Source organism: Procambarus clarkii, chromosome 51 (assembly GCF_040958095.1).
Source record: "Procambarus clarkii isolate CNS0578487 chromosome 51, FALCON_Pclarkii_2.0, whole genome shotgun sequence".
Taxonomy (NCBI): domain Eukaryota; kingdom Metazoa; phylum Arthropoda; class Malacostraca; order Decapoda; family Cambaridae; genus Procambarus; species Procambarus clarkii.
In genome coordinates, this window is record NC_091200.1 from 1,937,886 (window position 1) to 1,961,769 (window position 23,884).

The following is a 23,884-nucleotide window of genomic DNA, read 5'->3' on the forward strand; positions in this document are numbered from 1 at the left end:
GGTTACTAATCTTTGGTAGAGTAAGCGTAGAAAAAGCGGTGTAACTGGCATGCCCACACAACCTAAAGCAATGTCTTGTGTAATACCTCAAATGTGTTGTGGCCCAGGTCGACTCCCGGGGCTCCCGGTCGACTCCCAGGGGCCCCCGGTCGACTCCCGGGGCCCCCGGTCGACTCCCAGGGGCCCCCGGTCGACTCCCGGGGCCCCCGGTCGACTCCCAGGGGCCCCCGGTCGACTCCCGGGGTCCCCGGTCGACTCCCAGGGGCCCCCGGTCGACTCCCGGGGCCCCCAGTCGACTCCCGGGGCCCCCAGTCGACTCCCGGGGCCCCCGGTCGACTCCCGGGGCCCCCGGTCGACTCCCAGGGGCCCCCGGTCGACTCCCGGGGCCCCCAGTCGACTCCCGGGGCCCCCGGTCGACTCCTGGGGCCCCCAGTCGACTCCCAAGGGCCCCCGGTCGACTCCCAGGGCCTCCAGTCGACTTCTAGGGCCTCCAGTCGACTCCCGGGGCTCCCGGTCGACTCCCAAGGCCCCTGGTCGACTCCCAGGGGAGTCTCTCCAAGGAGAGACTGACAGTCCCAGTCACGCATATGCAAATCACACATTCATATATACACACACACGCACAGAGTGAAAAACTCGACATATTAACACTAAATACTTCTAACCATCGGTGCCATCAAAGAGTCTTGAAACTCGAACATCTCAATGAAAATAGGAATTGACTGGACATTGAATCGAACTCTTTGTATCGAACTTTTGAAGCTTGCGGTGTGTTCACCACTAACGGCAGAACATTCTCCCACGTTCTCTAGAAGCCAATGCAAAAGTTCAATGTCCAGCGCTTTCATTACTCTTCACATTCATTGCTGAACGTAATCAACTTCAGAACTTTTGGAGCAGTTGAAATGTTCTCGTATATATGTAAGTTCCATTTTTGTGGATACGCAGACATAGTCACTCTAAGAGGTCTTGATCGCCATTTTGTTCAGTTCCTCGTGATTGTTGTTGCATGCAAATTGCATTGCTGCTCTTGTAAGTCCCCCCCCCCACTGTGAAAGTCACTGAGTTCAGTAAGTGCCACGCCCCAAGTGCCTCGGTGACAGTGCCACGCCCTGAGTGTTCACTGTTATATGTTATAGCGCCGTATGTTCACTAGATGCTCACGAGTGTTCATGATTTTGTAAAATGTTCTGAAGATTCGTAGTGTTCACCAAGAGCTTACAGCGTTCACCAGACGTTCACAGCGCGAACCAAGTGACCACAATATTCGCTCTTACTATGTTCACCAAGCGTTCACAACGTTCAATACGCATTCTCATAGTGTTCAACCCCGAGTGTTCGCCGAAAGTTCGACCAGGGTTTCCCCAAAGGTTTACCAAGTGTTCATTGACAATTCATTGTTCACTTAACTTCACTGTTCACTGAGGGTTCACTAAATCTTCAATTAGGGTTCATGAAGTGCTCCTCGAGTGTTCACCGAATGTTCACTGGCGCTTCTGCGGCTCTGGGATCCATGTCTTGGCGGACACCTTGCCATTAATAACGTGTGGGCGGACGTGGGACCAGGTGAGGGAGTGTGGCACGCTATCCACACTCGCTGCCAGAGGGATGGAGAGTTAGTTAATGCAACTGAGGGATAGTAGGTGGGATGGATGGAGGGAGGGAGGGATATATCCTATATAGAATATTATAAATAAAATGTGTGAGTGAGAGTGAGCGAGATAGAGTGAGAGAGAGAGAGAGAGAGTGAGAGAGAGAGAGAGAGAGAATGAGAGAGAGAGAGAATGAGAGAGAGTGAGAGAGAGTGAGAGAGAGAGAGAGTGAGAGAGAGAGAATGAGAGAGAGAGAGACTGAGAGAGAGAGAGTGAGAGAGAGAGAATGAGAGAGAGAGAATGAGAGAGAGAGAGAATGAGAGAGAGAGAGAGAGTGAGAGAGAGAGAGAGTGAGAGAGAGAGTGAGAGAGAGAGAATGAGAGAGAGAGAATGAGAGAGAGAGAGAATGAGAGAGAGAGAGAGAGTGAGAGAGAGAGAGAGTGAGAGAGAGTGAGAGAGAGAGAGAGAGAGAGAGAGAGAGAGAGAGAGAGAGAGAGAGAGAGAGAGAATGAGAGAGAGTGAGAGAGAGTGAGAGAGAGAGAGAGAGAGAGAGAGAGAGAGAGAGAGAGAGAGAGAATGAGAGAGAGTGAGAGAGAGTGAGAGAGAGTGAGAGAGAGAGAGAGAGAGAGAGAGAGAGAGAGAGAGAGAGAGAGAGAGAGAGAGAGAGAGAGAGAGAGAGAGAATGAGAGAGAGAGAGAATGAGAGAGAGAGAGTGAGAGAGAGTGAGAGAGAGAGAGAGAGAGTGAGAGAGAGTTGTGTGAGAAAGAGAGATGTAGAGAGGGGGGGGGAGGGAAAGGAAGGTAGATATGGGATAGAAAATAAGATATAACATGCTTGAAACAGCAAAGTTAAGATACCAATTTAGGTAAAATATTTACTTTAGGCAAATGACTATAAAAATATATATTTAAGTATAACACAAAAGAGTTAGAATTTCCAATATACTAAACTATGAGTTGGTGTCATCTTCACTCACACATCTGACCCCCCAAGAGCGAGTCTCCTAGATCTGAGAATATAATCCTTATCCTGACCCCTTCATACTTCATAGTGCTATATAGTAAAGGCTTGGTATTTTCTCCTGATAGTTGCCCCTCCCCCTCCCTCCCTCCCTCCCTCAAAACAGCAGCGACTCACTTCTAGAACTCCTGACGATGACCTTCCTGTTGGCGTCGTTATGGTTAGGCGGGTGAAGGTGAGGGTCGGGCGCCCGGTCGCTCGCCACCAGCTCTGCCAGGAAGCTGATGTACCCGATGGCCAGGCGCAGGGTGTCCACCTGCGGAGAGCCCAAGGCGCACCGTGGTCAGGGGGAGGTGTTGAGTGGTCAGGGGGAGGTGCTGAATGATCAGGGGGAGGTGCTGAGTGGTCAGGGGAAAGCGCTAACACTGTGTTAGTGAGTAGCGTTTCTATAACCTCGCTGACTACCATGTTTAGTGAAGGTGGACCGCTGAAAGTTATACTGGTCGGGGTATACTGAACACAGAAACTTACACGCAGAGGTAACATTACAAGGGAAAATTATACGTTTTGTTCCATACTGTTACTAGGATCTGATTTTTTGTGTGTGTACTTAGTTGCCCAGTTGTGCTTGCGGGGGTTGAGCTCTGGCTCTTTGGTCCCGCCTTTCAACTGTCAATCAACTGGAGTACAGGTTCCTGAGCCTACTGGGCTCTATCATATCTACACTTGAAACTGTGTATGGAGTCAGCCTCCACCACATCACTGCCTAATGCATTCCATTTGTCTGCTATTATGACACTGAAATCATTCTTTTTAACGTCTCTCTGGCTCATTTGGGCACTCAATTTCCACCTGTGTCCCCTAGTGCGTGTGCCCCTGGTGATAAATAGTCTGTCTTTATCTACCCTGTCAATTTCTCTGAGAATCTTATATGTGATCATGTCCCCCCCCCCTAACTCCTCTGTCTCCCAGCAAAGTGAGGTTTAATTCCCGTAGTCTCTCCTCGTAGCTCATACCTCTCAGTTCGGGTATTAGTCTGGTGGTAAACCTTTGAACCTTCTCCAGTTTAGTCTTATGATTGACTAGATATGGACTATGGCTGGAGCTGCATACTCCAGGACTGATCTGACGTATGCGGTATACAAAGTTCCGAATGATTCCTTACTCAAGTTTCTAAATGCCGTTCTTATGTTGGCCAACCTGGCATATGCCACTGATGTTATCCTCTTGGTATGGGCTTCAGGGGACAGGTCTGGTGTGATATCAACCCCCAGGTCTTTATCTCTCTCTTTGACTCTTGAAGTATTTCATCTCCCAAATGATACCTTGTATCTGGTCTTCTGCTCCCTACACCTATCTTCATTACATTACATTTGTTTGGGTTAAACTCTAACAACCATTTGTTCGACCATTCCTGCAGCTTGTCCAGGTCTTCTTGAAGTCTCAAGATGTCCTCCTCTGTCTTAATCCTTCTCATAATTTTGGCGTCGTCAGCAAACATTGAGAGGAATGAGTCTATACCCTCTGGGAGATCATTTACGTATATCAGAAACAGGATAGGTCCGAGTAAAGAGCCCTGTGGGACTCCACTGGTGACTTCACGCCAATCTGAGGTCTCACCCCTCACTGTAACTCTCTGCTTCCTATTGCTTAGGCACTCCTTTATCCACCGGAGCACCTTACTAGTTACTCCTGCCTGTTTCTCCAGCTTATGTACCAGCCTTTTATGGGGTATTGTATCAAAGGCTTTCCAACAGTCCAAGGAAATGAAGTCCGCCCACCTTTCTCTTTCTTGCTTAATTTTTGTCACCTGATCATGGAATTCTATTAGGCCTGTAAGGTAAGTGTGTGTGAGTGTACTCGCTTAGTTGTACTCGCCTAGTTATAATCGCCTAGTTGTACTCACCTAGTTGTGCTTACCTAGTTGTGCTTGCGGGGGTTGAGCTCTGGCTCTTTGGTTCCGTCTCTCAACTGTCAATCAACTGGTGTACAGATTCCTGAGCCTACTGGGCTATATCATATCTACACTTGAAACTGTGTATGGAGTCAGCCTCCACCACATCACTGCCTAATGCATTCCATTTGTCAACCACTCTGACACTAAAAAAGTTCTTTCTAATATCTCTGTGGCTGTGTGTGTGTGTGCGTGTGTGTGTGTGTGTGTGTGTGTGTGTGTGTGTGTGTGTGTGTGTGTGTGTGTGTGTGTGTAGGTGTGTATATAGGTGTGTGTGTAGGTGTGTATATAGGTGTGTGTGTAGGTGTGTATATAGGTGTGTGTGTAGGTGTGTATATAGGTGTGTGTGTAGGTGTGTATATAGGTGTGTGTGTAGGTGTGTATATAGGTGTGTGTGTAGGTGTGTATATAGGTGTGTGTGTAGGTGTGTATATAGGTGTGTGTGTAGGTGTGTATATAGGTGTGTGTGTAGGTGTGTATATAGGTGTGTGTGTAGGTGTGTATATAGGTGTGTGTGTAGGTGTGTATATAGGTGTGTGTGTAGGTGTGTATATAGGTGTGTGTGTAGGTGTGTATATAGGTGTGTGTATATAGGTGTGTGTGTAGGTGTGTATATAGGTGTGTGTGTAGGTGTGTGTGTAGGTGTGTATATAGGTGTGTGTGTAGGTGTGTATATAGGTGTGTGTGTAGGTGACAGTGTGTCTACACACATAGTTGTATTTGGAGGAGGGGGGGAGGGCCGGGCTGAGCTTTGGCTCTTTGGTCAAAGCTCAACCCCCGCAAGCACAACTAGGTGAGTACACGGGGCCCACGCACCTTCGAGAGCCGCTTTTCATACGGGAGGGTCGGGATGTGCGCGCGAAGGCCCTCGAATGCGTCGTTGATGCTCTGCATGCGCTTGCGTTCGCGCATGTTGGCCGCCTGGCGCTGCTGCATCTGCGCCATCAGACACCGCCGCTTCTTCTTCCTGCGCAGCACCTGGATATGAGAGGGAATATGCACCAGATATAAGAGCAGTAAAAGGTAATCATACGCCTTAACGGATGGTATTCCAGACACACCAGGGAGGGGCTGTGTGGCAGGGAAACACACCAGGGAGGGGCTGTGTGGCAGGGAAACACACCAGGGAGGGGCTGTGTGGCAGGGAAACACACCAGGGAGGGGCTGTGTGGCAGGGAAACACACCAGGGAGGGGCTGTGTGGCAGGGAAACACACCAGGGAGGGGCTGTGTGGCAGGGAAACACACCAGGGAGGGGCTGTGTGGCAGGGAAACACACCAGGGAGGGGCTGTGTGGCAGGGAAACACTAGGGAGGGGCTGTGTGGCAGGGAAACACACCAGGGAGGGGCTGTGTGGCAGGGAAACACACCAGGGAGGGGCTGTGTGGCAGGGAAACACACCAGGGAGGGGCTGTGTGGCAGGGAAACACACCAGGGAGGGGCTGTGTGGCAGGGAAACACACCAGGGAGGGGCTGTGTGGCAGGGAAACACTAGGGAGGGGCTGTGTGGCAGGGAAACACACCAGGGAGGGGCTGTGTGGCAGGGAAACACACCAGGGAGGGGCTGTGTGGCAGGGAAACACACCAGGGAGGGGCTGTGTGGCAGGGAAACACTAGGGAGGGGCTGTGTGGCAGGGAAACACTAGGGAGGGGCTGTGTGGCAGGGAAACAAACAAGGGTGAGACTGTGTGGCAGGGGAAACACCCCAGACACACCAGGGAAGGACTGTGAGGCAGGAAAACACACCAGGAAGGGGCTGTGGGGCAGTGAAACACCCCAGACACACCAGAGAAGGATTGTGTGGCAGAAAAACACACCAGACACACCAAGGAGCGACAGTGTGGCAGGGAAACATCCTGGACATACCAGGGAGGAGCTGTGTGGCAGGGAAACATCCCAGACACACCAGGGAGGGGCTGTGTGGCAGGGAAACATCCCAGACACACCAGGGAGGAGCTGTGTGGCAGGGAAACATCCCAGACACACCAGGGAGGGGCTGTGTGGCAGGGAAACATCCCAGACACACCAGGGAGGGGGTGTGTGGCAGGGAAACACACCAGACACACCAAGGAGGGACAGTGTGGCAGGAAAACATCCCGGACACACCAGGGAGGAGCTGTGTGGCAGGGAAACACCGCCAGACACACCAGGGAGAGTACTATGTGACTGTCAAGCACTTCATATACACCTGGGAAGGTACTGTGTGACTGTCAAACACTCCAGACACACATGGATTGTTATGTGGTCGAAATAAAAGCTACGACATGCCGAAACAGTTATTTAACAGGGAAAAATTACGAGTTTCTACTAATGACTACTTGATACAATATAGGCTCGTGCCAATTTGTATGACAGTAAATCTGAAATTAGGCTCATTTTATACAGCTGTCGACGAGATTAACGCATAAGGCGTGAGCAGCGTGACTGACAGCCATGGCTGCTATAGATGATGACATTTACCAATTCCTTCTGAAACAATAAAAAAAAATGTGTAAATATGTGAATGTTTTACTAAAGATTACAAACCTATAGATAATCATCAGTGATAATTAAGACATGCAGATTAAAAACGGATTTCGTATACAGATACGTGATTGGGTACTCATACTAGCTCATTTAGATCCTCGGACCGTTTATAAGCTAAAAACGGAGACGATATCTCTGAAAAAAAAACCGAGGCAGATTATTGATAAGCCAAGACCATAGAAATATTATACCAGGCAATAAAACATAAATGGACATTTACATGGATATTATAAAGGGATGACAGACAGTAGAATGGAAGGAAAATATGCTCAGACAATAAGGAGAAATAAAGTCGGGAGAGGACATTCAGTAAGAGGCTAAGTAAGGACATTCAACAATAGGAGCACTCTGGCTAAGAAAAAGAGAGAGATGCACAAAAGCAAGATCCCTCTTGTTATTGCCTAAAGCAAGCAACAACAAGAGAAAACCAGACAACAGGTTAGACTAGGCTAAACAGAAAGTCAGCTGCAGGTCATGCAGAAACATTGAGAACAAAAATAGAATACAGTAAGCAGTATGAACGGATAAAAAGATAACCAAACAGGCTCAGAAAACCCCGAAAATAACAGATAAAAACATTCCCAAAAGACAATAATAATCTGCAACAAAGAGTAGGGATGCAAGCACCCAAGCAGCAGCAGCAGCAGTAGGTGAGAATAGAGGAAGTTCCCAGACAAATATATTGGCAGCAGAAGCCGTCGTTTTGACAGCGATAACACCGCTTCAAGAGCCGTCGTGTGTAGACAGATCCAGAGGTCGTTGGTGCTCACCGTGTTCTCCTGGTCGTTGTGTGACGGAGAGGAGCCTCCGCTGTCGCCCTCAAACATCAGGTACTTCAAAAAGGAAACCAGAGTTAGACAGACATTCTGGGTAGACGGATCTGTTCCTCCACTATAGTGTGTCTATATTAGTGTGTATAGTACACTATATAACCCTTCATCCAGCCTAGCCACCTGTCCTATTGAATATGGCACCGTATTTTGACGTCAAATAATCGCCACCGGATAAAATATGATGTACTATTAATCATTACGGCTTACAAACATTTGTGTTTTCTATGCCCACCTCTCACACACACTGTGCTTACCTCTCACACGCTGTGCTCACCTCTCACACACACACTGTGCCCACCTCTCACACACACACTGTGCCCACCTCTCACAAACACACTGTGCCCACCTCTCACACACACACTGTGCCCACCTCTCACACACACTGTGCCCACCTCTCACACACACACTGTGCCCACCTCTCACACACACACTGTGCCCACCTCTCACACACACACTGTGCCCACCTCTCACACACACACTGTGCCCACCTCTCACACACACACTGTGCTCACCTCTCACACACACTGTGCCCACCTCTCACACACACACTGTGCCCACCTCACACACACACTGTGCCCACCTCACACACACACACTGTCCCCACCTCTCACACACACTGTGCCCACCTCTCACACACACACTGTGCCCACCTCTCACACACACTGTGCCCACCTCTCACACACACACTGTGCCCACCTCACACACACACTGTGCCCACCTCTCACACACACACTGTGCCCACCTCTCACACACACACTGTGCTCACCTCTCACACACACTGTGCCCACCTCTCACACACACTGTGCCCACCTCACACACACTGTGCCCACCTCTCTCACACACTGTGCTCACCTCTCACACACACACTGTGCCCACCTCACACACACACTGTGCCCACCTCTCACACACACACTGTGCCCACCTCTCACACACACACTGTGCCCACCTCTCACACACACACTGTGCCCACCTCTCACACACACACTGTGCCCACCTCACACACACACTGTGCCCACCTCTCACACACACTGTGCTCACCTCTCTCACACACACTGTGCCCACCTCTCACACGCTGTGCCCACCTCTCACACACACACACTGTGCCCACCTCTCACACACACACTGTGCTCACCTCTCACACACACTGTGCCCACCTCTCTCACATACACTGTGCCCACCTCACACACACACTGTGCCCACCTCTCACACACACACTGTGCCCACCTCTCACACACACTGTGCCCACCTCTCACACGCTGTGCCCACCTCTCACACACACACACTGTGCCCACCTCTCACACACACACTGTGCCCACCTCTCACACACACTGTGCCCACTTCTCACACGCTGTGCCCACCTCTCACACACACTGTGCCCACCTCTCACACGCTGTGCCCACCTCTCACACATACACACTGTGCCCACCTCTCATACACACACTGTGCTCACCTCTCACACACACTGTGCCCACCTCTCTCACACACACTGTGCCCACCTCACACACACACTGTGCCCACCTCTCACACACACACTGTGCCCACCTCTCACACACACTGTGCCCACCTCTCACACGCTGTGCCCACCTCTCACACACACACACACTGTGCCCACCTCTCACACACACACTGTGCCCACCTCTCACACACACTGTGCCCACCTCTCACACGCTGTGCCCACCTCTCACACACACACACTGTGCCCACCTCTCACACACACACTGTGCTCACCTCTCACACACACTGTGCCCACCTCTCACACACACACTGTGCCCACCTCACACACACACTGTGCCCACCTCTCACACACACTGTGCTCACCTCTCTCACACACACTGTGCCCACCTCTCACACGCTGTGCCCACCTCTCACACACACACACTGTGCCCACCTCTCACACACACACTGTGCCCACCTCTCACACACAGTAGCAATATATTATATACAACATATGCCTCCAGCTTCGAAATATACACAGAGAGTAATCACACTGACGTCATGCATCAAAGACCAAAGTCACAGGAGCCGTGGTGAGGGTTCGAACCTATGCGCTGGGTGTTCCCAGCCATGATACGACTAGGTCGAAGGATTGCAACCTGGGGTATTACTGCACCTTCTAGCATTCCTAGAGGGTGCAGTAGGATTCTCTAGGATGCAGCAAAAACCCTCTTAGGCATCATCTTCGAATACACCATTTCTTGCTCTCTCATATCACTCTCCCAAGACACTATCACACTCACTACCACTCTCCCAAGACACCTTCTCCCACCACACTCTCACTACCACTCTCCCAAGACACCTTCTCCCACCACACTCTCACTACCACTCTCCCAAGACATCTCCTCCCACCACACTCTCACTACTACTCTCCCAAGACCCCTCCTCCCACCACACTCTCACTACCACTCTCCCAAGACCCCTCCTCCCACCACACTCTCACTACTACTCTCACAAGACCCCTCCTCCCACCACACTCTCACTACCACTCTCCCAAGACCCCTCCTCCCACCACACTCTCACTACCACTCTCCCAAGACCCCTCCTCCCACCAAACTCTCACTAATACTCTTCCAAGACCCCTCCTCCCACCACACTCTCACTACCACTCTCCCAAGACACCTCCTCCCACCACACTCTCACTACCACTCTCCCAAGACACCTCCTCCCACCACACTCTCACTACCACTCTCCCAAGACACCTCCTCCCACCACACTCTCACTACCACTCTCCCATACTCACCGTGTTCTCTTGGTCGAGATGAGCGGGGGAGGAGCCGCCACTCCCCGGCTCGAAGACCACCCCGGCCTGGAACTCGCTGAAGGCCGCCGACTCGAAGAACTGCCTGTTGAGCGCCTCCATATCGAAGCCGTCCATGCTGTACATGGTGGCTACGAGCTCCTCTTCTTCTGTTGGCTCTGGTGTCTTCTCCCGTTCCTCGCCTGGGTATCTTCGCGTTTATGCGGGTTATTCTTTCCTGGTAATGCGTTTTATTCTTTGTGTGTCTTCTTTGCCTGTGAAGTGGGAGAAGGGAAGTTTGTTATATTGATGCGAAAATATGATACATTTGTCCTTTTTTTCCCCCTCTGTTTACAATCAATCTGTTTATATATATCGGTATTATATGGTGTCAACGCCTCTTACCTTCATCTTTATTTCTCATTTGGGCCGTCTGTCTCTCTCACTAGTCTGTTATTCCTGCCCCTCGTCTCGCTGTTCGGAGACCTCGCTGTTCGCAGACCTCGCTGTTCGCAGACCTCGCTGTTCGCAGACCTCGCTGTTCGGAGAACTCGCTGTTCGGAGAACTCGCTGTTCGCAGACCTCGCTGTTCGGAGAACTCGCTGTTCGCAGACCTTCCTGTTCGCAGACCTCCGTGTTCGCAGAAATCGTATTGACGCTTTGTGTTATTATTGCATAACACGCGATAACGCACAGTTAGGATTGGATGCTGCTGGGTCTTTCTTTTTTTTCACTTTGCATACATTTATACTCTTATAAAAACTATTAATCTTTAACAGTGTCTTATTTCCTCTTTGATTAATCACAACAAAGTATTGGAAAAAATAATAAAGAAATCACCTCCTTTTCTATAACATCGAGTTATGAAAATAGTCTTTTGGTCTGGGTTCCACCAGGTGTTAAATTTTATTTCCGTTACGAAGCTTCTGAATACTTGTTACTAAGCTCTCAAAGGCCACGTTACCATGCACCTGAAGCCTCGTTACTGAGCATACGAAGCATCGTTACCAAGCACCTGAAGCTTCATTACCAAGCTTCCGAATCCTCGTTACCACAGGGATTCCTCGCATCATTTCTGATTTCAACAACATAAGGACGATCTAGAAATAGAAATATATTGATTTTGGAAACATAATTAAGTTCTATTGTTATTGTAGTTATGTGGGTTGGTAACAATGGTAGTTGCGTTGACTGGCAACAATGGTGTATCAGTGAGAAAATCAATAGAAGCCATGATGTGGATTCAACTGAATCCTCTAGGGAGGGGCCCCTGAGGCTTCCGCTGAAGCCCAATGAGGGTTTCACACATTGCTCGCATGCACTCTGGCTGTGGTATAAGAGTTTTACCTCCAGGGTCTTCAAGAATTGGAGTCTTCAAGCTCCAATAATGCGTGTAACCCTGATTGGGAATTCAATGGAAGCCTCAGGGCTTCCTCCCCAGAGGATTCAGTTGAATCCCAGGTTGCATTACTTTTGGGCATGTCGTTGCAGAATTGATTGGGGCGAACCAATGGTCAGGCTCGAATCCTCATCATCGCTTCTACTGATTTTCTCACTGATACAAGACATTAATGTGATTTCTTGGTGCAAATGGTAGTTGTGTTGACTGGTAACAATGGTAGTTGTGTTGACTGGTAACAATGGTAGTTGTGTTGACTGGTAACAATGGTAGTTGTGTTGACTGGTAACAATGGTAGTTGTGTTGACTGGTAACAATGGTAGTTGTGTTGACTGGTAACAATGGTAGTTGTGTTGACTGGTAACAATGGTAGTTGTGTTGACTGGTAACAATGGTAGTTGTGTTGACTGGTAACAATGGTAGTTGTGTTGACTGGTAACAATGGTAGTTGTGTTGACTGGTAACAATGGTAGTTGTGTTGACTGGTAACAATGGTAGTTGTGTTGACTGGTAACAATGGTAGTTGTGTTGACTGGTAACAATGGTAGTTGTGTTGACTGGTAACAATGGTAGTTGTGTTGACTGGTAACAATGGTAGTTGTGTTGACTGGTAACAATGGTAGTTGTGTTGACTGGTAACAATGGTAGTTGTGTTGACTGGTAACAATGGTAGTTGTGTTGACTGGTAACAATGGTAGTTGTGTTGACTGGTAACAATGGTAGTTGTGTTGACTGGTAACAATGGTAGTTGTGTTGACTGGTAACAATGGTAGTTGTGTTGACTGGTAACAATGGTAGTTGTGTTGACTGGTAACAATGGTAGTTGTGTTGACTGGTAACAATGGTAGTTGTGACGTAACTGGTAACAATGGTAGTTGTGTTGACTGGTAACAATGGTAGTTGTGACGTAACCATAACCTTAAAAGTTTTTTTCTGTGTCTCTTGGTTCCTGGGTGTTGCTTTACTCGTGGTTGGGAGAGCAAAGATACAAGCTGGAATGGTTGGTTTGTGTGGGTGGGGATAGGGTGGTGGCTGGGGGGGGGGGGTTGTAGCGAGGGTGTGCGGGGCTGGGGTGGGTTGATGTGGGGGGGGATGGTGTTTGAGTGAGAGGGGGGGTAGTGTGTTGGGGGTGGGGGGTGCTCATATGCGCATGTATAATATATATATCAAGTTCATGAATGGTGCATAAATTGTGCATTTAATATGTAGAGATATATATATAAATTATAATGTCCATAAACAGTGTACATATGTGACTTACTGGTATACATATTTCAGTGAATGGTGTTCTATGAATATGAATTTCATACATATGTATATAAATGATATACATACATGTATATGAGTCAGGACAAGTATTGGCTATATTAACAAACTATATTATTGTTGGATAATGTATCATATTTTCAAACGAAAATAGTAAACAAAATCTGAAAATTGAGGCAGAGAATTAAATTACGCATCATTATTGCCAATTTAACAAAGGTTAATGTATGAGTTCATTAAATTGGACGACAAGTAAACTGTAACTACGTATTTGACAGTTTTAAGGTCTTTAAATGACATGTTTTAACCCGTTTTATCGCACTGCAGCGACTTGGCACCACTGTGCGCACGGACCATGCGCACAGAATGTTTTATTTTGATCTAGGTAAGCCTATTTTTCTCGTTACTATGTTTCAAGAAATAATCTCACGTGGTGACCTACACATTCAGTCATAGAAACATGTAACATTATCCCACGTAATCACAGAGCCATCCATCATAATCTAAGTGATCAGAATCATCCAACAATATCCCAAGTGGGTGACATTTTTTTTAAACTTGAAATAGGCTATACAATTCCTGTGTTGATATGGGTACTCCTCGCGGGAACTGTGGTTTTATAAAGCTTATTTTTTTTTTTACAGTTTTCCCAGTTCGCTGTTGTAGATTATTTTTGGTGTGACTCGTTTTCCCGCCAGCCTCAGACTCCGCCAGCCTCAGACTCCGCCAGCCTCAGACTCCGCCAGCCTCAGACTCCGCCAGCCTCAGACTCCGCCAGCCTCAGACTCCATGAACACGCAACCTGCAAAAAAAATAAATTATATGAGGAACTGTAATTTACGGTGACCTCTTTTGTAAATAAGGTATTCAATATTTGTATTTACTATTTATGTCTGCAGGATCGAGGTGCATGCTCTTGGGCCCCGCCTGTCTAACTGACGGTTGTCTAATATCTACTACATATATTTCTCACACGCACGCGAGCACCCCCCGAGATGCAACCAGTGGCAGCTTCCAATCTCCCTGGTACCTATTTGTGGACTTGTACTCTTACATATATACTGGAATATATAATTGATATAATGTGAGTCGCAGCGTGCACTCCTGGCATAGAACGCACTTAGCAGTAACACCCAGAATGTAGTCTGAGATATTCCTATAGATTAAGGGATCCTGGTATTACAGTCGGCTTCGTTCTCGATGCACAATAGGGAATTCCGGGTTAGAATCCCGGGCGGGACAGAAATGGTTGGGCACATTTTTATTTCACCTAATGCCTCTGTTCACCTAGCGGTAAGTAGGTATTCAGGAGTTAGTCAGCATGTTGTGGGGTTGCATCCTGGGGAGGGTCAGTAATTTGGTCTTGGGGGGAGGGGGAGAGCCTCAATATAAGCCTAAGGTGTATGAATACACTCTGGCTGCCTGTCCCCTGACACAATGAATTAAAATTATGTTAAATGATTTAGCTGCTAAAGAAAACAGATTTGAAATTAAATTCCTTTGCTTTCTATCACAAGTTGGCGTCTCAAAGCATGACTTTCCTAGCAGTAAATAGGTACCTGGGAGTTAGACAGCTGCTATGGGCTGCTTCGTAAGGATGTGTAACAAAAAGATCTGATCGAGGACCGGGCCGCGGGGATGCTATGCCCCGAAATCATCTCAAGATAACCTCAAGATGACACTGTTGACATACTTACAAAGACAGCCTGTAGTAGAAATTAATATTGGTGTTTCATTAGCAGTGACAAAGAGAATACTTAAACAAATATCTGATGAAAATCTTACGGATCAAACAAATTCACAAAGACCTGAAAGTTGTAGCATTAAACATTATGATCAATATCGTGAGGAGACATTCATATATGGAACTAATGAAGGACATAGAGGACAGAAGAAAATGTATATATATGCTGGTTAGCATTGTAAATGTGAGGCCACGTCTGTGGTAAAAAAAAATAATATTAAAAAATATATCTTTTACTTTAGGGAAACAGAGGCATCAGATGAAAGAAACTTTGCCCATTTGTTTCTGTCTGGGCCGAGAGTCGAACCCAAGCCCTTTCGGTTATGACTCTCAAGCGCTGTTAGTTCCGTGTGTGTGTGTATGTATTTAATTTTTGTATTTACTATTTGAGTCTGCAGAATCGAGCTCTTAGCTCTTGAACCCTTCCTTTCTAACCAATCTATTTTCCTCTATTATATCTACTACATATTTCTCTATGTAATTCTTTCTTTCTAATCGAACCCTGACAGAAATAAATGGGCAGAGTTTCTTGTGTGTGTATTCACCTAGTTGTGTTTGCGGGGGTTGAGCTTTGCTCTTTTGGCCCGCCTCTCAACTGTCAATCAACTGTTTACTAACTACTTTTTTTTCCACACACCACACACATACACCCCAGGAAGCAGCCCGTGACAGCTGACTAACTCCCAGGTACCTATTTACTGCTAGGTAACAGGGGCATTCAGGGTGAAAGAAACTTTGCCCATTTGTTTCTGCCTCGTGCGGGAATCGAACCCGCGCCACAGAATTACGAGTCCTGCGCGCTATCCACCAGGCTACGAGGCCCTCCACCAGGCTACGAGGCCGTGTGTGTGTGTGTGTGTGTGTGTGTGTGTGTGTGTGTGTGTGTGTGTGTGTGTGGTCACAGGACTATTAACCTTAAAATGGAAGGAAAGCCACAGTGAAACATAAAAATAAATTTTGCATTTTCCCCTCGTTAAAAGTGTCAGGACCAAAGCAGAGAGAGAAAATCAAATGAACGTTTTAACATGTGACGTTCAAGGAAATATAATTAACAATTAGCAACAAAAATATTTGGCCCAGAGTACCGAAAATGAATATAATTTAGAGTGCAGAAAGAAAGTGACACAAATTGTGAGGTACCTTGTTCAGATTCGAGCCTCCTTAGTGGGAGCTGCGTCTACGCCTCTCCTTAAGAACTGTTGTTGAATTATTAAGTAAACAAATCTGAATGTATCATTCAGCCATTGTGTGTTCCTAAGTGACAACTTTGTTTACTGGATTCCAAGTTGATCATCGATTGAAATACATGTTGACCCAACTACTTAAAAATAACTTGGTATTGCCTGTTTGCAATATTAATTTGATTAAACTTTGTGTTAAGAATAATACCTTTGTTTTTAATGGTAAATTCTATGTCCAGGTGTTTGGCGTGACAATGGAAAACCCATTATCCCCAGTATTTAGTAATTTATACGTGAAGTTTTTTTTAACTAGCATTTTGTCCAGTATATTACTTACTGATATTAAGTGGTATAGATGTATTAAGTGGTATAGATGCCTTGTCTGGCCAGACAAGGTACAAATTTGTTCAGTGTTAATTGAAAACTTACTAACGTTTATATGTGCTTTTTAATTCCAATCACCACATTAAGGTGAGATATTCATTATTTCCCTCAATGTTTTTGAGAGCTTAACTGTGTGTGTGTGTAATCCTGAATTTATGGAACACAAGTCGAAAATATTTGCGATTGCCTCTTAAGCTGCAATGTACCAAATCTGTTAAAAATACAGCTTTAATGCAGGTCAAGAAAACATCTTATCATCCTCTAACCATTTGGGGTGGACAGTAGAGCGACAGTCTCGCTTCATGCAGGTCAGCGTTCAATCCCCTACCGTCCAAGTGGTTGGGCACCATTCCTTCCCCTCCCTGTCCCATCCCAAATCCTTATCCTGACCCCTTCCAAGTGCTATATAGTCGTAATGGCTTGGTGTTTTCCCTTGATAATTCTCTTCCCTTGTTGTAAAGGTAATCACTCCAAAAATATGGTTATTCATCCATATACTCAGAATGTGGCACAAATTTCCTGCACAGTTTTATCATTATCAATTTAAATAATTGATAAAATTTATCAATTTTATCATTAGTTTGTTTTTTAAAGCTATGAGCGCAGGCTAAAATATTCTGATAAAGAATTCCCCGATGCTAAGTTGATGTGTGTCTCTTAGATACATTGTAAGAGTTAAGATAAGCTGTACATCGGTCAGTCGGTAAAATCCTTGACCAAATACATTCTTTAACGTCAAAATAGTGCAAGATCAGAGCAGGAATCAAATCCGTTGCTCATTTATTTTGGATATAGAGTTGAATGATCTAATCAACCTTTGCATTAGACTCTAAATGTCTATTTACCTTAAGCAAATCATTTATTGACAAAAAAGTATCATTCAATCTAGCCTAATTAGATATAATGATAATACGTTAAATATAAGATTTGGGTTGCATAAAATTAATCCTTTGTGGGTTAAAGAGATCGCTTCTAAGATTGTTAAAAAAATGTCTAAACTATCGCGTATCTCAAACACTTCAGCACCGACAGAACGCTGGGCAGCACCAGCTGGGCAGCACCAGCTGGGCAGCACCAGCTGGGCAGCACCAGCTGGGCAGCACCAGGTGGGCAGCACCAGCTGGGCAGCACCAGCTGGGCAGCACCAGCTGGGCAGCACCAGCTGGGCAGCACCAGCTGGGCAGCACCAGCTGGGCAGCACCAGCTGGGCAGCACCAGCTGGGCAGGACCAGCTGGGCAGCACCAGCTGGGACCTTAAAGTCTTCAGATTTCATTTTTTATTTGACTTCATCCTGGCATTTCAGTCAATTAATATTTGGCAAATAGATGTCTTGAATTTCTTGTCAAAATTAAGATGACCAAACCACAACTCATAAGATGGACCAGCGACGACGTTTCGGTCCGTCCGGCACCATTATCAAGTCGAGTGATAAGAGTGAGATTGAAACATTTTATGAAGATTAAGCCACCAAAGAGGTGGCACGGGCATGAATAGCCCGTAAAGAAGAGAGGAAGGTACAGGAAAATGTATAAGATAAAAGAGTAAGATAAGAGGTCATGAGCAGGTACGAGAAGGTAAGAATAAGGTTTCTAAATTAATTTAAGTGCGTAGCATTGTTTTTTATTAAATAATGAACGTTAAGATAATTGTAGGTCTTGCTGGACCGACGGGATACGGGCATGAAGCTGTTATTACTAGTAATAACAGCAGCAGCACTAGTAATAACAGCAGCAGCACTAGTAATAACAGCAGCAGCACTAGTAATAACAGCAGCAGCACTAGTAATAACAGCAGCAGCACTAGTAATAACAGCAGCAGCACTAGTAATAACAGCAGCAGCAGCACTAGTAATAACAGCAGCAGCACTAGTAATAACAGCAGCAGCAGCACTAGTAATAACAGCAGCAGCACTAGTAATAACAGCAGCAGCACTAGTAATAACAGCAGCAGCACTAGTAATAACAGCAGCAGCACTAGTAATAACAGCAGCAGCAGCACTAGTAATAACAGCAGCAGCAGCACTAGTAATAACAGCAGCAGCACTAGTAATAACAGCAGCAGCAGCACTAGTAATAACAGCAGCAGCACTAGTAATAACAGCAGCAGCACTAGTAATAACAGCAGCAGCACTAGTAATAACAGCAGCAGCACTAACAACTAAAACAGCACTATACCAATCTTGCTACGGGCTCCTACCAACCCTCAAGTCAGTGTAGAAAATATATTAAACAACGAAAAATGGGACTAAAATCAGATTAATGTGTATCCCGTCAGATGTGCAAATAGTGCTACAGGAGGCAATCGATGAAATAGCGAGACGGTCCACGAGAAAAATGACTTTTTCGAAGTTGTATGTCAAATAACTTTGAAGCAAATAAAGACAAGAATCAAGATGGTCCATGAAGACGCAGACAAAGTCAAGAGGACGCTAAGGATGGCCAGCAGTACAGCCTCGTGTGGACGTGTAAGCTGGGGGAGAGTACAGCCTCGTGTGGACGTGTAAGCTGGGGGAGAGTACAGCCTCGTGTGGACGTGTAAGTTGTGGGAGAGTACAGCCTCGTGTGGACGTGTAAGCTGGGGGAGAGTACAGCCTCGTGTGGACGTGTAAGCTGGGGGAGAGTACAGCCTCGTGTGGACGTGTAAGTTGTGGGAGAGTACAGCCTCGTGTGGACGTGTAAGCTGGGGGAGAGTACAGCCTGGTGTGGACGTGTAAGCTGGGGGAGAGTACAGCCTCGTGCCACTAGATGGCTCTCAAGTGCGCCCACCAACACCACCATCACAGACAACTGGTGAGGAACACCTGAACGTTCTCATACTTATCTCCTTCCTGCCTCTCTCTGCTCGCTCTCACTCCACAGCTCTCGCCCCCTCCCCCATATCTCTCCTCCTCTCTCTCTCTCTCTCTCTCTCTCTCTCTCTCTCTCTCTCTCTCTCTCTCTCTCTCTCTCTCTCTCTCTCTCTCTCTCTCTCACACACTCTCTCGCTCTCTTTCTCTGTCTCTGCCTCTGTGTATCTCTCTCAGAGGACCAGTAAGATCACATTCACAGACACATGTCAAGTAAGATCTCATAGACACACGTGACCAGTAATATCACAGATATATGACCAGTAAGATCAGATATACAGAGACAGGTGACCAGTAAGATCACATATACAGACACATGTATGTTTGTGTGTTTGAAATGATTTTGAGCCTGGATAGCCCCAGAATATGTATATATATACATTTTTCACGACCTCAGTATTTTTTAACTTCATGTTACGAGAAGGGTATATTCATTGGTATTTAATATTGTCTTTTCGATAACCCATTTTAGTAAAATAAATTGTGCCGAAATCTACTTTACTTCTCTAATGGTAAAATACACTTTGTTTTTCCCAATATCTGTCATGTTTTTCCCAATATCTGTCATGTTTTTCCCAATATCTGTCATGTTTTTCCCAATATCTGTCACCTTTTAAATTATAGGTTAAATATTTCGAACTTTATGCCAAAAAATTTAAGTTTCATTGATTGTTCTACGCCTGTTTAGCTCAGCAATAGTTGCAATCATTTGCAATAAGTTTTTACGGAAAATATTTCTGAATCTGAATAAGAATTTTTTGTTTACTGACGTGATAAAATAATTTGAACTTAAAATGGACAAGGTTGAAGCAAAGACAGAGCGCCAAGCCATTACATGACTATATAGCGCTTGGAAGGGGTCAGGATAAGGATTTGTGATGGGATGAAGGGAAGGAATAGTGCCCGAACCACTTGGACGGTCGGGGATTGAACGCCGACCTGTAAGAAGCGAGACCGTCGCTCTACCGTCCAGTCTAAGTGGTTGGGTTAAAATGGACAAGATAACATTGCTGTTATCTTTCTCAATCTGATCAATTTTCTACTTCGGACACTCTTGAAAATAGGATAAAACTCCACACTTGTGTATTTGTGAAATTTATATAAGGAATTTACACCAAGTCTTTCACACTCTCCTGAGTGCTTTGTCAAGGTCTGAGTGTGTGGTCAGGACGAGACTTACATCTGAACGTCTAATCACACACTCAGGCCTTGATAAAGTGTGAAAGAGTGTGAAAGTCTTGGTGTAAATTCCTTACATAAATTTCCCAAATACACAATTGTGGGTTTTTATCCCATGTTATTATGTCTCTGTGAAGACTCTTGAATTACTCTTGAAAATTGTATTAGCAATAAATTAGCAATAAATTAGCCCGAAACGCTATGCGTACTAGTGGCTTTAGGTATTGTATGTACATTCTCTATCTTTAAATCCAACATTATGTATGTAACTCAATGTATGTACCTTTACCTGAATAAAAAATCTAAAAATCTAAATCTAAATCTAAAAACTAATATTTTATTTTGACGCTACAGCGGTGGCCAAGAAATACAAGTTGCTTAGACTATATTAATTGCAGGTTTTGATTGACGGCGGAGCATTGCAAGAAGTATATTTTCATGTCGAAATTGAAAGCAAATCAGTATATAAAATATATAAAACGGACCGATATGTCTATAAACAGTAAATAGTTTCACCAAAATAAGTTATTAAGGTCGTGATTTGAGCGAATTACTGCAGAAAAATATACAAAAATATGATAATAATTCTGATGAGTTACAAGTTAAGCCACACAGGAGACAACAAGAGACTGGTGTACGATAGTGTACCGAGCAGCAGTGAAGCTGCTCAGTAACACACAGTTACTGAGGGAGGCTTCACGTACCTGAGACACTGTAGTGAGGCTCCGGTTAGTGCCTCGGGTTAGTGACGACACTCCACGAGTCGTCACTAACGTCACTCCAACGACTCGTCACTAACGACTTGTCAGATGTCACTGGGAAGTGAGGCTGTGATTAGTCCCTCGTGCATAATGCTCTCCTGGGAGCTGCTGGGTGTAACTGGGAGTATTGTAGTCCAGCTAAAACACGGACAAAAAGAGTTGCTGTATTCTGTAATGACTCAGCTTGACGGTACTGTGCCAAGTCTGGCATATTTCCTTAAAGTATTTTGTCCAACTAAACACATGATATTATACACCGTAGCGTGTCACTGATCGCTGCTACTGTGTCCAGACATTGACCAAATCTTAGAAGGTATTTTTCAAAACTTTCAGCTGAAGGTGTTGTATCGATCTTACAAGTTGTATCGTAGACCTTATCTTACCAGTCACTGATTTCTAAGGTTTCCAGATTGTTGGTATAACAGTTTAGAATAGTCAATGATTATAATTTTTTGTTTTAAAGAGGTGGATGCATATACTTTTTTTTTGTTCTGAAAACATTACACTTCGCTAATTTCTTAATTACTCGGCTGCAATTAACAGTCCACGATCATTCTCTTCTTAGCCAAACAATGATCTAAGAATCGTACATTTTTCTTTTTACAAAATAACAAACTTTATACTAATGTATGTGTTCAACACTTGAGTTCATTATCAGAATTGTTGTTCAGCTGCACATATGCACATTCGCACGTGCCTGTTAGCGTGCAGCGTTACCGAGTTCAACACTTACAGTACTGACTCTGAACTAAAGGTTGTTCAGCTCTCGTCAGGTTCACGTAAGGCTTTCAAGGCTGGTGTAATTCTGCGCTGTTCCGTACACATCTGCTTCTTTTCTTGGTCACTTTTTTATACTCTCTGAATGTTTAAGAAGCAGAACAAACTCTATTCATTTTGGGATGTTGACCAAACCACACACACTAGAAGGTGAAGGGACGACGGCGAAGTGTGTCGTCCCTTCACCTTCTAGTGTGTGGTCTGGTCAATATACTTTAGCCACGTTATTGCGACTCATCGCCTGCATTTTGGGATATTTATCTTAATACGTTCACCTCACTATTAGCGACTGGTTGTGCTCGGTGGTGTAACGAAAGCTGGCACAGGAAGATGCGTAGAAACGTCAACACAGTCAAAACAAAATGGCTGTGACTTCACACCGTCTTTCAACCGCATAAAATATATATATTCCAAGGCGCCATACACTGAAATGTGCGCTGTATATGCAAATTAAGTTTCTTAGTCTTGCACTGTAATATAGGAGTAGCCCCACACACTGGACTACAGGATGGTTGTACACACGACGGCTCCGTCCTGGCAGCCATTAGATAACATTTACTGTTATCTCATCCCACCGTCTTTGGAAGAAGACAAACGCAACTTGATATTTCTACAAGTTCTGAACTACTGAGGAACACTACCTGAAATTATTAATTACAGTAATGTAGTAACCTGGTGGAGCACACAGGTCAGAGGTTGGGAACATGTGAAGACACTGTAATTAGCCGCCACCTACAGAACAAGGAGCCTTACCGCGCAACTCAGTTCGGCCGCCAATCAGCGGGCCGCGCGGGATAAAGTCGGCCAATCACGTGGGGGCTTCACCCATGTAGGCGGGTGCTTTAAGAAGATACGTCGAGGTGATTATTGATCTTCGTCGTCGAAACTTACGCCAGGAATTTTGGTTACAGTGAGAACTTTAACATAATGTCGCTCGTTTAGTGAATATATACGATATCTTAAAAGCAAAATTGAAAGTGCAAATATTTACGGAAGATGGGAGTAATTTATCGAACCACCGCCATCGACATCACCCAGGAAAGGTCCCGGACACGACGGGCCGAAGCCCAAGTCGAGAGGGACAGGAACGAGGACACCGCGACAGGTGGGCGGATTCTCATCGTCGCCGTAGAATGTTCTCATCGATAAACTCAATATGTGACGTATTTTTTACGAATTATCTATCTAAACTTTAGATCTTGGTGTTTTCCCAGCCCCTCACCGCCTCGCGCGGAATGAAGATATCATGGGATGCGTATCTTGGATATCTGTTAGGATTGTAAGCCCCGCGGGGAATGAGTTACGCATGATAAACAATCACAGTGTTGGGGGGTGTGAGTGTTGGTCCCGCTGGTTATAATATTAATGGCTGCTGGTCATCCCTCACACCCGGCTCCATGGTACACCTCTCATTAACACGGTTGATATAACCCATCAATACTCGCTCTTATAACATCTGAGCAAATACGCTGAACATTGGACAATTCGGCAGGTCTTTATGTCAAGGAATTAAGCCATTACGAATATATAATGCTAGTATAAGGTTCGATTCAAGTGCTCTATTGATTCAGTTTAGATAATATCAACTGATGTAAAGATTACAGTCTGTTAGGGGACGTAAACTTAACCATATAACTGGTATTATTTCAGTATTTACCACCTGACCTCATGTTGACTAAGCTGAATTTAATGATATAATGCTTTTAAATGATTTGTGATATAGGCATTTGAGGATGTCTTGAGATATTG

The 23,884-nt window shown here is 45.6% G+C and overlaps 1 protein-coding gene across 2 annotated transcripts; it reads right to left on the bottom strand.

Annotated features, from left to right (window-relative positions):
- Window positions 1-370: 370 nt before the first annotated feature.
- LOC123774573 (pancreas transcription factor 1 subunit alpha) lies at window positions 371-22,861 on the bottom strand. Of its 2 annotated transcripts, XM_045768949.2 has the most exons (9): window positions 22,777-22,834; window positions 21,302-21,496; window positions 13,906-14,065; window positions 11,004-11,698; window positions 10,602-10,873; window positions 7,802-7,864; window positions 5,323-5,484; window positions 2,730-2,868; window positions 371-1,597 (listed from the first exon to the last, which is right to left on the bottom strand). In XM_045768949.2, exons 5-9 carry the CDS (start codon window positions 10,743-10,745, stop codon window positions 1,485-1,487), a joined length of 621 nt encoding a protein of 206 aa, XP_045624905.1. In that variant the 5' UTR covers window positions 10,746-10,873; window positions 11,004-11,698; window positions 13,906-14,065; window positions 21,302-21,496; window positions 22,777-22,834; the 3' UTR covers window positions 371-1,484. The 2 variants fall into 2 exon arrangements, with proteins under 2 accessions (XP_045624905.1, XP_045624906.1); XM_045768950.2 differs by lacking the exons at window positions 13,906-14,065; window positions 21,302-21,496 and having other exon boundaries at window positions 22,777-22,861.
- Between the last annotated feature and the right edge of the window lie 1,023 nt (window positions 22,862-23,884).

What these genes read in the sequence shown, in the direction of transcription:
- LOC123774573 (XM_045768950.2), bottom strand. Translation starts at nt 10,745, where the DNA reads ATGTACAGCATGGACGGCTTCGATATGGAGGCGCTCAACAGGCAGTTC. An exon ending in ATCTCGACCAAGAGAACACG is followed by an intron (nt 7,865 to 10,601) that starts GTGAGTATGGGA and finishes TCCTTTTTGAAG; the next exon opens with TACCTGATGTTTGAGGGCGA. An exon ending in ACAACGACCAGGAGAACACG is followed by an intron (nt 5,485 to 7,801) that starts GTGAGCACCAAC and finishes TCTCATATCCAG; the next exon opens with GTGCTGCGCAGGAAGAAGAA.